At 38.3% G+C, this 11,887-nt stretch overlaps 1 protein-coding gene across 1 annotated transcript in view; it reads left to right on the top strand.

Moving 5' to 3' along the window:
* Positions 1-213: 213 nt before the first annotated feature.
* Positions 214-11,887, top strand: part of Dync1li1 (dynein cytoplasmic 1 light intermediate chain 1) — a 33,818-nt gene continuing 22,144 nt past the window's right edge. Inside the window, exons 1-2 of the mRNA XM_027932525.3 lie at positions 214-427; positions 637-710. Of these exons, the coding sequence (XP_027788326.2) occupies positions 282-427; positions 637-710 (220 nt within the window). The 5' untranslated portion in view covers positions 214-281. The remainder of the gene's footprint in view (positions 428-636; positions 711-11,887) is intronic.

Genomic DNA, 11,887 nt, shown 5'->3' with positions numbered 1-11,887 from the left:
CACTTTTCCGCGCGGGATGCGCTTCTGCACTGTGAAATCAGCGGAATACAGACTACGGCGGATACCGGTCCGGCCCAACACGCACGCGCAGCCCCTTGGTAACCGCCAGCCCGCGGCGCACGCGCAGTCCATCCTAACTCTAGGTCAGTCGCGGCCCGGCCCGAGCCCCGCCCCCGCAGGCCCCGCCCCGCTCCCGTGAGCTGAACATCCCATATCCGGGTTCCCGCCGCTGCCGCCCCGCTCATTCAGCCTGACCGGGAGTGGTGTGGTTCCCGACCAAAATGGCGACCGTGGGGCGAGTCGGCTCGTTCGGTTCCTCTCCACCCGGATTAGCCTCGGCTTATACCGGCGGCCCCTTGGCCAACGAGCTCGCGTCTGGCAACGGCGGCGCTGCAGCCGGCGACGACGAGGACGGGCAGAATCTTTGGTAACGATCCCACCCCTCCCTGGGTCCCCGCTGGCTTTCCCGGCCTGGAGGACGCCTTGGGGTCCCGTGCCCGCCGGAGCTCGTCGCCGGGCCCAGCCACTGAGCTCTCGGATGAGCGCGCCTGGGCGCGCCGAGGCCCGGCCGTCCCTCCCGTGGTGCGGCTCCGGCCCCTCGTCCCTAGCCTCAGCCTGCGCCTTGCTTCCCGTTAGGTCCTGCATCCTCAGCGAGGTCTCCACCCGCTCGCGCTCCAAGCTCCCGACTGGGAAGAACGTGCTGCTGCTAGGTAAGTGTCCCCTGTCTCGTCGCACCCTTCAGGGTCCACCCCGTCCCGGCCAGGGTCCCGGTGCGCGGACCCACTCGTTCACTGTCTTTGTGAGGACGGCTCAGATCGACCGCGCCCCGCCTCCCGACCTGTCGCTGACGGCTGGGAAGTAGGGGAACCCGGTCCTCAGCCCAGGACCCGCGGGGACCCGCCCTCCCTCAAGTCCCTCCCTCCTCCTCCCTGGGATGTGAGGGTGGCCCTGTCAGCCTCCCCGGGGAGGAAGAGAATGGATCGCCCATCTGAGGGATTCTAGTGGCCTGGGGTTTACCTAGTATACAGAGACAGTTTTTCTTTCTTAACAAAAATAAGTAACAGGAAGCTGTCCGTGAGAGCTCCAGTGCAAATGACGTGCCATTAATATTTAATAGGTGATTCTTTGTATAATTGACAGAGAAGCTAGAACTAAGACTGGTAGTCGTGATAAATGATCTTATTTGATTCAGCGTTCTCGGGTACAGTGTGCTTGTGTTGCAGTTGCTTTTTTAACCGTCACTTAATAATGCTGAAATAAGCGAAGGGCAGTAGAACACCTTTCCAGTTCATTCCCTTCCGCTAAACGGATATACTAAGGAGAAATGACCTAATGTCTCAATTTTCTTGATTGTTCTGTATCTCGTTGGCTCTCTGAAGTTATGTATTTTCATCCTTACTGAATGGGGGTGGAGGTAGAGGACTGAGGGAGAACCATTGTCAGTTTCACATTTTTGCAGGTTCAGCTCCTGCATCCTTTACAGGAGAGATTTCTTCTATATTTTAAAAATAAAAGATATTGAAGTTTGGTTTATAAGATGATGGTTAAATTTTAAAACTTTGGTATTGGTGTTTCAATACTTTTTGTCATGTAAATCTAAAAACAGGAAAGGAAACAAAGAAATGCTATTTGACAGGGTCCACAGTTTAATGAATTGTTAGACAGGAAAAGAACGATTTATTTTTCATGAATACTACAATGTAGAATACATACAAGTTGAAAAATTATCTTTTTACCTGTGTTTTTAATGTGATTGAAAGCACATAGGTTACATTGGCATGGATTGAATAAAGGCCTTATTATATACAAGTCCTTTGATTTTTAAGCAGGTTGCTTGTCTATAAACCTCAGTTTATTCATCTTTAAAATGGATGTTGTAGAAATAATAATGTCTGTCTCCTGGGATTGTGGGGAGGATTAAATGAGATAATGTTTGTAAAGTGAAGATAGCACAATGCCAATGTAATGGACTTATTTTTTTTTTTAATTTTTTTATTGTTGGTTGTTCAAAACATTACATAGTTCTTGATATATCATATTTCACACTTTGATTCAAGTGGGTTATGAACTCCCATTTTTACCCCGTATGTAATGGACTTATTTTAACTGAATTAGAAAACATTTGTTTGAACTCTTCAAAAACTTAATTGGTGCCTACATGAAGTGATACTGACAGGGCAGAGATAGGATCAAAAGTTTAAAAAATGAGAAAATATTTTAAGTTTACTAATTTAAACAAATTACTAATTACTAAAAGATTTTAGACCAGATGACCTCATTGAAATTTATTTTAATTGCTTTAGGTTAAATAAGACTTCTTTTCAAATACTGCTATTGTAAAGATAAGATTCCAGAATTTTGTTTTCATTTTATAAATTCCCTCTAGTTATTCTTGTATGTTAGATATTACAGGGTGGCTGGGATGGTTCTATTTTTGGTGAAACAAAAGTAGCAGTTTTCTTGGTGCCCTTAATTTGCACTGAGGTTTTATTCTTTTTTCTTTCTTCCCCTAAGACCCTTTTGACACTGAATCAATACATAAGACCTAGTGTACTTAAAGGTCCTAGACTCCTCCACTCCTCCATACTTAGAACAGATTAAATTTCCTTTTTATGAACTGAATAGTTCAGAAAGCCCTATCTGGTATCAAGTTATATGAGCTGGAAATTTAATATTTTTCTTCTAGTACCATTGGGATTTTCATAAAGTCCTTTTAGCTTTGAAAGACACTAGTAACTGTTTACACAAATAGCATTAGTTTTCTAGAGTACCTCTCAAGATTTCTTAGAGAAATTTTACAATCTCTTTATGGCAGTGTTCAGGGTGTTGTAATAGAGAAAAGAAATATGCAAGTAGAGATTGAGGTTTTTCTTTGTAATGAGTTTGAGGGTGTTAAGGAGATGCTTGGACCTAATATGTCTTTCACGAATGATCATACTCTGGAGTCCCATATATAAAAAATCCAACCTGAGACCATAATAAAACTTTACATTTCCAGAAGTAGCCCAGTGTAGGAAAGATGATATAGGCCTATGTAACACCCCTTGCACACAGACACATACACACACACATAGAAGTTGCTATGTTATCTAAGAAGTTATCTTAGATTGCTAAATGACCTCCCTTCCCAAGGGGAGAATGGAGTAAAGACTAGGAATATGTGTATGTACGTTAGCTATTCTGAAAACATTTTCATACGAATCTCTATTTACCCTCTTACCCCTCCCCAATCTGGGAGGTGAATGTAATCACCAGTTTATAGATGAGATAATAAATTAATACCTTGTAAGAGGGTTCTCCAAGGTCATACTGCTGTAAAATTCATGTGTTTTGTGACTCTAGTATGATTTTCCAGCTTGATAGAAGTCTGCAGGGAGAGTGCCAGGTACAAAACTCTTCTTACTGTATTGCTATCCTCGACCAAAAGTACTGGTAATTATTGTCATGGAAAAGCCAAATATTTATTAGATCTTTTTTTTTTTTAGTTGTAGATGAACACGATACCTTTTTTAAAATTTATTTACAACCCCAGCTGCTGGACCAAATATTTGTGTAACTTACTGAAGAAAATAACTATGGCCATGACTCTTGTGTTTAAGTGTCATTCAATCTACCTAGGCCTGATTCCTGCCAAAATCCAGGAAGACTAACATTTATGTTTAATCTCTTTTCTTTCATACTGGATATTGAATCCAGGGGTGTTTCACTACTGAGCTATATCCCCAGCAGCCATTTTGAGACAGGGTCTTGCTAAATTGCTCAGGCTGGCCTGGAATGTGGTATCCTCCTGCCTCAGTCTCCCTAGTAACTTTACAGGCATGTACCACCAGGCCTGGCTTATTTTTTTTTTTTTTTTTTATTTTTTTATTTTTTTGCAGTGCTGGGGATTGAACTCAGGGCCTGTTGAATGTAGGCAAGTGATCTACCACTGAGCTACATCCCCAGCCCCTAAAGTGTGTTTCAATATTAAAGGTAGGACTTCTTGTGCATGTGTTTTAAATAGATTTAACTTATTATAAATTGCCATTTAAGAACTATTTTTCCTCTTTGTTTTACATTTAATCAATTTTACTATAATTAATTATATTTTTCTAGCTACCTTTAAGGGCATTTTCTCTATATCTTGATTGCTTTCCCATGTTTTAGTAAGAAAACTCCCAAAGGAAAATAGCAGTATACCTAACATGGAACACTTAAATGTACTAGTCATATAAGGATTGTTTACATACTCTATCACCATGAAGATCAGGAAACAGACACAAATCCGTTAAGTAACTTGATAGAAGGTAACAAAGAAAGGCAAAAGTCAGGATTTGAAATTATACATTATGGATCCAGAGCCAGTACTCCTAATTTGGTAAATTGAGATTTGTTTGAAAATGCTAATCTGTATGCTAACCTATCTCCCTAAAGGAAAAGAGCTTTCTTTGTGGGAAAAGCAAGAGGGTATTTAGTAGTAAAGGAATTTTATCTGCTATTCCTTAGTGTGTCTGTTTCAGCACAAAAGTGTCTCATTGATTTAGATTAATTGAAACCATTGTCAACCAAGATATATATGTAATCATGGTTCCCAACATTTTAGTAAGAAAAGTCCCTAAGGAAAATAATAGTAATACCTAACATGGGGCACTTAAATGTACTAGTCCTGTAAGGATTGTTTACATACTCTCTATCACCATGAAGATCAGGAAACAGACACAAATCTATTAAGTAACTTGCTAGAAGGTAACATAGAAAGGCAAAAATCAGGATTTGAAATTGTACATTCTGGATCCATATCCATATCTATCTATAATGCCTGGCTTTATAGATAGGAGATCTGTATCACTTTTTTTTTTTATCTATTGGGTTTTTTTTTTTTAATTAGTTGTTTGTATCACTTTTTTGATTTGCAGGTAGTGTGAATTACCAAGAGCTACCTGGCCCTTTGGCAAGTCATTTAAGCCTCATTTTTCTCATCTGCAAATTTTAAACTCTTAGGATTTAGGGATCTCCAAAGCCTTAGACTGATCTGATATATTTTTTTTTTCTTAATTCTAAGTCTTGTGTTTATTTTTAAAGAAGTATTCTAAAGCATATTACAGTTGGGTTTAAATCAGTAAAAGTATTCCTTTGCAGATTGGACTGTTTAATTTATTCAGAGAAGTTTAGAGTCTCTATATTGTTTCTTGAAGGCATTAGTCCAGGGTGCTGTGCAGCCAAAAAAAAATCTCAAAATGTTGCGTATCATCAAGGATTATATTTGAAAGTCTTTTTTTTTTTTTTTTAAACATAAATCAGGAAGAAAACTAGCCTATATTATGCTTGAATTACTGCAAGTAGGAAATCTCAGGGTATACACAGTGGAACTAGAGAGCTGTTCAGAAGTAACGAAGTAACTTGTAACCATGGAGGGAGTGCAAGGCTTAATATGTGAGGGCTGATTTTAAAAGTAATAAAGAATGTTTAGTCTGAAACTATTAATCTTGTGCCGAGATAGAATTAAAGATCACCAAAATTCCATGACTTGTGGGAAAAATGTATTTTTATTAGTTGAAGAACGTTAATGGTATTTTCTGGCATGATTGGTTATGGGAATATAATGTAAGGAATAGAATTTCTCATATAATATTGAATTGGTGATTTTCAAAGAATTAACATAAAATTTCTATGTGTTTATCATGTGTTACTGCCACTAAAATAGCAAACATAAAGTGAGAGTCAGGTGACATATTTTAGTGGTTAGTGTCAGCAAACTTTTCTGTACAGGGCCAGATAATAGTGTAGGCTCTTAAAGTCATATGGTGTCTGTTGCAACTGTTCAATTCTGTTCTGGTAGTTTCCAAACAGCCACAGACATTATATAAATGAAATGAGCATTCATTTCAGTGTTTCAGTAAAACTTTAACTACAGAAACAAGCAGCAGATTAGTTTGGGCCTGAAGTCTGTGAATCTTTGCTTTAGGTTATTGTGGTCATCAATTTTATCAATAAGCAAAGATGCCACTTAATAGAGGTTCCTGGTTAGTAGGATATGGTAGTTGGTACATATTAGGTGCTCAGTGAATATGTACTGGATGAATGATGAAAAGGTTTTACTTAAAGAATCATTGTTATTCTAGGTGGAGATACAGTTGAATATAGATTTAAGAACTGAGGGGAGTTCATAAAATATTTCCCACAGTGCTGTTGTCGAAAACAGAAAAAAGAGGGGCCGTCTGGGGCTGTAGCTCAGTGGCAGAGCGCTTGCCTAGCATGTTTGAGTCAGTGGGTTTGATCCTTAGACCACATTAAAAAAATAAACAAATAACATAAAGGCATGATGTCCATCTACAACTACAAAATTTTTTTTTTTTTTTTAAATCCAGAAACTGGCCAGGTGCAGTGGTGCACACTTATATTCCCAGCAGCTTGGGACACTGAGCCAGGAGGACCGTGAGTTCAAAGCTAGCCTCAGAAACTTGACAAGGCCCTAAGCAACTCAGTGAGACCCTGTCTCAAGATAAATACAAAAAAGGGCTAGGGATGTAGTTCAGTGATTAAGCACCCTGGGTTCAATTCCTGGTACCAAACAAAACAAAACAAAAACAGAAAATAGCTGGAAGAATCACACATGAAGATTGCTAGAATGGTTATTCAGCTGATGTGAAGTCCATATGAGAGAGAATGTCAGCAAAAGCACTTTGAATATGCAAAAACAGAAAAGAAGCTTGAATTAGGAAACAATTCCAAAATTCAATATGGGATCCCGTCACTAATGAGGGAATAAAAATGGGCTAATCTATTTACTTTATTTGTAATATCTGGGCAGTGACTGTTAAACCTCACAGATTATCTCTATATTCATTTGTTCACCAAACATTTATTAGAATTATGCTGTGCAGAAAACATTTTCCTGGGCCATCTGTGGAAAACAGGGCTGACTTGGTCCCTGCCCTCCAGAACCTATAAACTGGGGAAAAAAATTCAAAGTAGTAAAAACCAAATATGTCACTATGAATGGAAAAGGTGATATATATCTGAGTAAAATTTTGTTAAGCAGGGTGGGAAGGAAAATACTGGATTGAGGAAACATGTGAAAAGGACCCAATGCATGCTGCAAAAGGCTGAGGCAGTTCAGGCATGGTAGAAGGACCCAGAGGCCCAGGATATGGAGTTCAGCCCTTCCTGTCTTTGGAAGCTGTGAGATTATTTCATACTTCCTTGGATTAAAGAAACCAAAAGATATTAAATGTAACACACCTCAAAGTTGGAAGTCATTACTTAAATTATAAACATAATGCATGTTTCTTATCAGAGAAAGAGAAAAATAGAAGATAAAAAATGAAAATAATGCATGATTCTACCACCTGGAGACAATCAGTATTTTTTCTATGTGTATATTTGTTTTCTTAAAAATAGATTTATACTTTATATATCATTTTCTAACAAGATTTTTTTTCACCTCATGTACTATGGTTCGCTTCATGAAATGTGGTTGTTTTTGTTTTAACTTTAAAAATTATACATGCTCAAAAAAGACAGCTTGAAAAACATCAGTAATAACAACAACAACAATACACATAAACACAGCTCCCAGTTACAAAGTTGTTCTCCCATCCCTGAGGATAATCACTATTTCTTCTGGTGCAAGTCTTCCCCAAGCTGTACTCAGTGAACAAGTGGAATAGGATCCTTTCATCCCTGTTCACTATTTTCACAGCCCCTGTCACACTTTGCAAGGCTTTCAAAAAAGTCAGGTATACTCAGAATGTTGTAAGTGGGCACAGTCTCTCACAACACTTACCTTTCCCTGCTAGAACTTTGACCTTGGAATCCCCCTCCTGCTATGTACACCCTTGGGCAATCCTGCCCACAGAGTGCTGCCCACAGGGTTGGGCTGTTACTAATAGGGGATGGTATGGGCTATGAGAGATTCTGGTTTCTTCCTTGGGTGCTCGCTCTACCCTGAATCAGCACTTGGAGAAGGCCAGCTGCCATGAATGGGGACATGCAGCCTGTGGAGAAGCCCATTGGTGTGGAATGGAGTCTCTGCTGAGGCCTCCTGCCCACATCCATAGGATAGCTTGGAAGTCCAGAAACATGATTTTATTTTCATGTTAATAAATATGGATTTATCCCTTTTGTTGACTGAGTAGTATGTATGGCTGTACTGTAATTATAACTGGTTGATAGATCATTATTGTTAGACCTTATTTTCCACTTTTCCCAGTATTATCTTGGGGATCAGTTGCTAGAAGCAGAATTGTTAGGTCAAAAGTACATATCTTTTAAATCTTTATATATATTGCCAGTCTTCTAGGAAAGCTATACCGTTTTATGTTTCCACCATCAGTATATGGGTATATGGGTATTTGTTCAGGATAATTGCCAACACTATTATTTTAATCTTTGCTTGTGTATACCATATTTATTGATAAAAACCATTGCTTTAGTAGGATTTTGTCTTCTGGAGCAGAAGAACTATTAATAATCATTGAGTATTTATTGGCCTTAGTAAATGTTTATTGAATTAAATTAAATGATTTTTTAAAGATATTTTTTAAAAGATGGACACAATATCTTTATTTATTTTATATGTGGTGCTGAGGATCAAACCCAGTACCTCACAAGTGCAAGGCAAGCGCTCTACCGCTGAGCTATAACCCCAGCCCCAAACTAAATAATTTTAATTCATATGTAGCAGGAATAAGGTAAATGATTAAGAATAAATTATATTTTTAATGTAACATGGATTGCTGAGTAATGAAATCAAAGGTAGGGCTTGGCCACTTAAGGATAGGAGCCATCAGGTATTGTGCCTGTTACTTGTGTTGGGTGTTCTGCTAGGTAATTTATTATATAATATGTTTACTGTTTTACCAAAGAGGGTTTTAAGCCCCGGCTTAGCTAGGTTTCAAAATCGGGTTGTCTTTCTATTATATAGCTCACTCCTTGGTATTTTGTAGAGGTGTAGTCTTGAATAGACATGCATAAAAGTTAACTTGTAATCACCAAGTCCTGCAGGTGGGAAGTAGACTCCCTGCTTTTATTCACTGAGGTGAGGGAAAAGATGCCCTCTGTGAAATGGGGAGCAGACTAAAAGCTCCCACCCATCTGGGTCCTCCAAATAACCTAGAGAAGGCCATATCAGAAGAGCTGAACCCAAAGTAGTTCAGTGAGGTCCCTCGTAGTTCTTGTCACCAGAGTTTTCAGATGATTTATTTTATTTCACACAAAGCCAAATTTTTTAAAAAATATCAATTTTCCAATGTTACTTTCTTTTACATATGACAAATCAGATATATGATAGGTTGAAATTCCTTCTCTACTGATTATCATGATGCTGTGGACCATAATGTGTCTTCCAACAGCAGTGTGGAAATGTGAATCAAATCTCTACAGAGATAGCCGGTGTCTGGCACATGAGCAGGCACAACTCAGAAAGATTACAGTGCTTCAGTCTACACCAGGGAAGGAAACTCAGAAAGAAGAGGCAGTGTACTGCTTAATTTCACCCATTGTCATCCCTTTTTATCCTTCAGCTAGTACTGCTTTACCTTTTAGGATTATTGGAAGGATTATATGCGGTGTTGGTAAATCACTTCAAACAGTGGCATCCTTTGGGAAGTATTCAGGTTAGTAGTTGTCAATGGGTTATGTGTTTTTAAGTGTTTTGCATGACTACTCATTTTCACATGACTCATATTTTCGTGTTATCTTTTTAATGCACTGCTGGTATCTTACAAAGAAGTTATATTTCTAGTGTCTCTCTGATCAAGAAGCAATGAATGAGTGAGTGACTTGAAAGACTATGACTGGAGGACTGAAACTTTGAAGTCAGCCTGGCAACCTAGACTTTGTCTCAAAATAAAATAAAAAGGGATGGGGTGTGGCTTAGTGATAGAGTGCCCTGACTTAATCCCCAGTACTGCAAAAAAAAAAAAAAAATTAGTAATGGATGACAGTAATAATGTTTAATCTATTACCTGTTAGAGATCTGTCAGGGAAGTAAAACAGTGTCATAAACATGGCTTTAAATCTCTATGGTTTGGGCAACTTTGTGTGAATTTTGAGATTTGTAATCAATTTTGTTTTCAAATTTGAGCTGAAGTGAGAACTGATGGCCATGTATGCTTTGTGGTAAAACAAAACTTAAGTGCTTGGATCTTATACTTGACTTACAGAGAATAACTTATTTTTATGGGAGATAGACAAATAATTTGTAATGCAGGCTTATTTGCTGTGGAGAATTTCATTTTAGTCTGATCAATAAATCTGTCCTCCTTTGGTCCATCCATGGTCCCGTGGGGTTTGGACCATGGTCTATGTTTGAGTGGTCAGCAAGCTAAGGATGGCTTTTTGTTTTTCCAATTTTTAAAGCAGCATGGGAGGAAAATATATGACAGAGACCTTAAGTGGCCTGTTAAAATATTTAGTGTCTAGTCCTTTACACAAAAAGCTTCAGCATGTGGACATGAAAATAGCTCTATTATAATAATATTAATCTAGTGAATTGTTTTGGTTTGTTTTTAAAGTACCTTTAACATAGGCTCTTCAAGGGAAAGAAAGGAAGAAGTGCTGGGGAATAATATTGGCCAAATTATATTGTGTGCTTGTATGAATATGTAACAACAAATCCCACCATCATGTATAACTATAATGCACCAATAAAAAATAAAATATGCCCTCCAGCAGAAAATCTAGTATACAAAATGAAAATTTAGGTAAAATGTTCGGTACTTTATAGGAGGGCTTTCATATGGGCTGTTTAAACAGAAACTCTCTGCTTATATAAGTGTATATATAGATCAGTATTTGGCTGCAGACTTAAAGCTGGTGTGTCTGTTTCACTGCCTGCTGCTGGCCAAGGACCTGAAGATAGGTTAATTTTTCAGCATTGTCTGAAGTTACACAGGCCCCATTGCTGTACTTGCCACTTTAAAAGTATATTATTTGGGGGCTGGGGTTGTGGCTCAGTGGCAGAGTACTCACCTACCATGTGTGAGGCACTGGGTTTGATCCTCAGCACCACATAAATGAATGAATGAATGTGTTGTATCCATCAAAAACTAAAAAAAAATTTTTTTAAAGAGTACTACTTATGAAGAAAAAAATACATATGCAGTTATTTCTACTTTGTTTATTTTATTCCTCAAACTAATAGTCTATAAAATATTCTCCAAAAATATATTGTAATTTAGAGACTTATGTTTCTTGAATAGTTTGCCCTTAAAAATAATTTTTAATAACCCAATCAATAAATAGGCAAAGGAACAGAACAGACACTTCCACAGAAGAAATACGAATAGTCAAAATATATATGAAAAATGTTCAGCATCACTAGAAATTAGAGACATGCAAACTAAAAGTGTACTGAGATTTCATCTCACTCCAGTCAGAATGGCAATTATCAAGAATACAAGTAACAATAAATGTTGGTGAGGATGTGGGGAGAAAAGTACCCTCATACATTGTCAGTGGGACTGCAAATTGGTGCAGCCACCATGGAAAGCAGTATGTAGATTCCTTAGAAAACTTGAAATGGAACCACCATTTGACCCAGCTATCCTATTCCTTGGTCTATACCCACAGGACTTAAAATCAGTATACTACAGTGATACAATCACATCCATGTTTGTCCTTCAATGGATGAATGGATAAAGAAAATGTGGTATATATATACACACAATAGAATATTACTCAGCCATAAAGAAGAATTAAATTATGGCATTTGCCAGTAAATAGATGGAACTGGAGAATATCATGCTAAGTGAAATAAGCCAGTCTCAAAAAACTAAAGTCCAGATTTCTCTCTGATTTGTGGATGCTAACCCAAAACAAGGGAGGTTGGGGAGGGGAATAATAAGAAATAGATTGGTCTAGACAAAGGGTAACAAAGGGAAGGGAAGGGAAGGGGAGGTGAATA

Source organism: Marmota flaviventris, chromosome 1 (assembly GCF_047511675.1).
Source record: "Marmota flaviventris isolate mMarFla1 chromosome 1, mMarFla1.hap1, whole genome shotgun sequence".
NCBI classification, from domain to species: Eukaryota; Metazoa; Chordata; class Mammalia; order Rodentia; family Sciuridae; genus Marmota; species Marmota flaviventris.
This window is presented reverse-complemented; position numbering and strand designations above follow the sequence as displayed.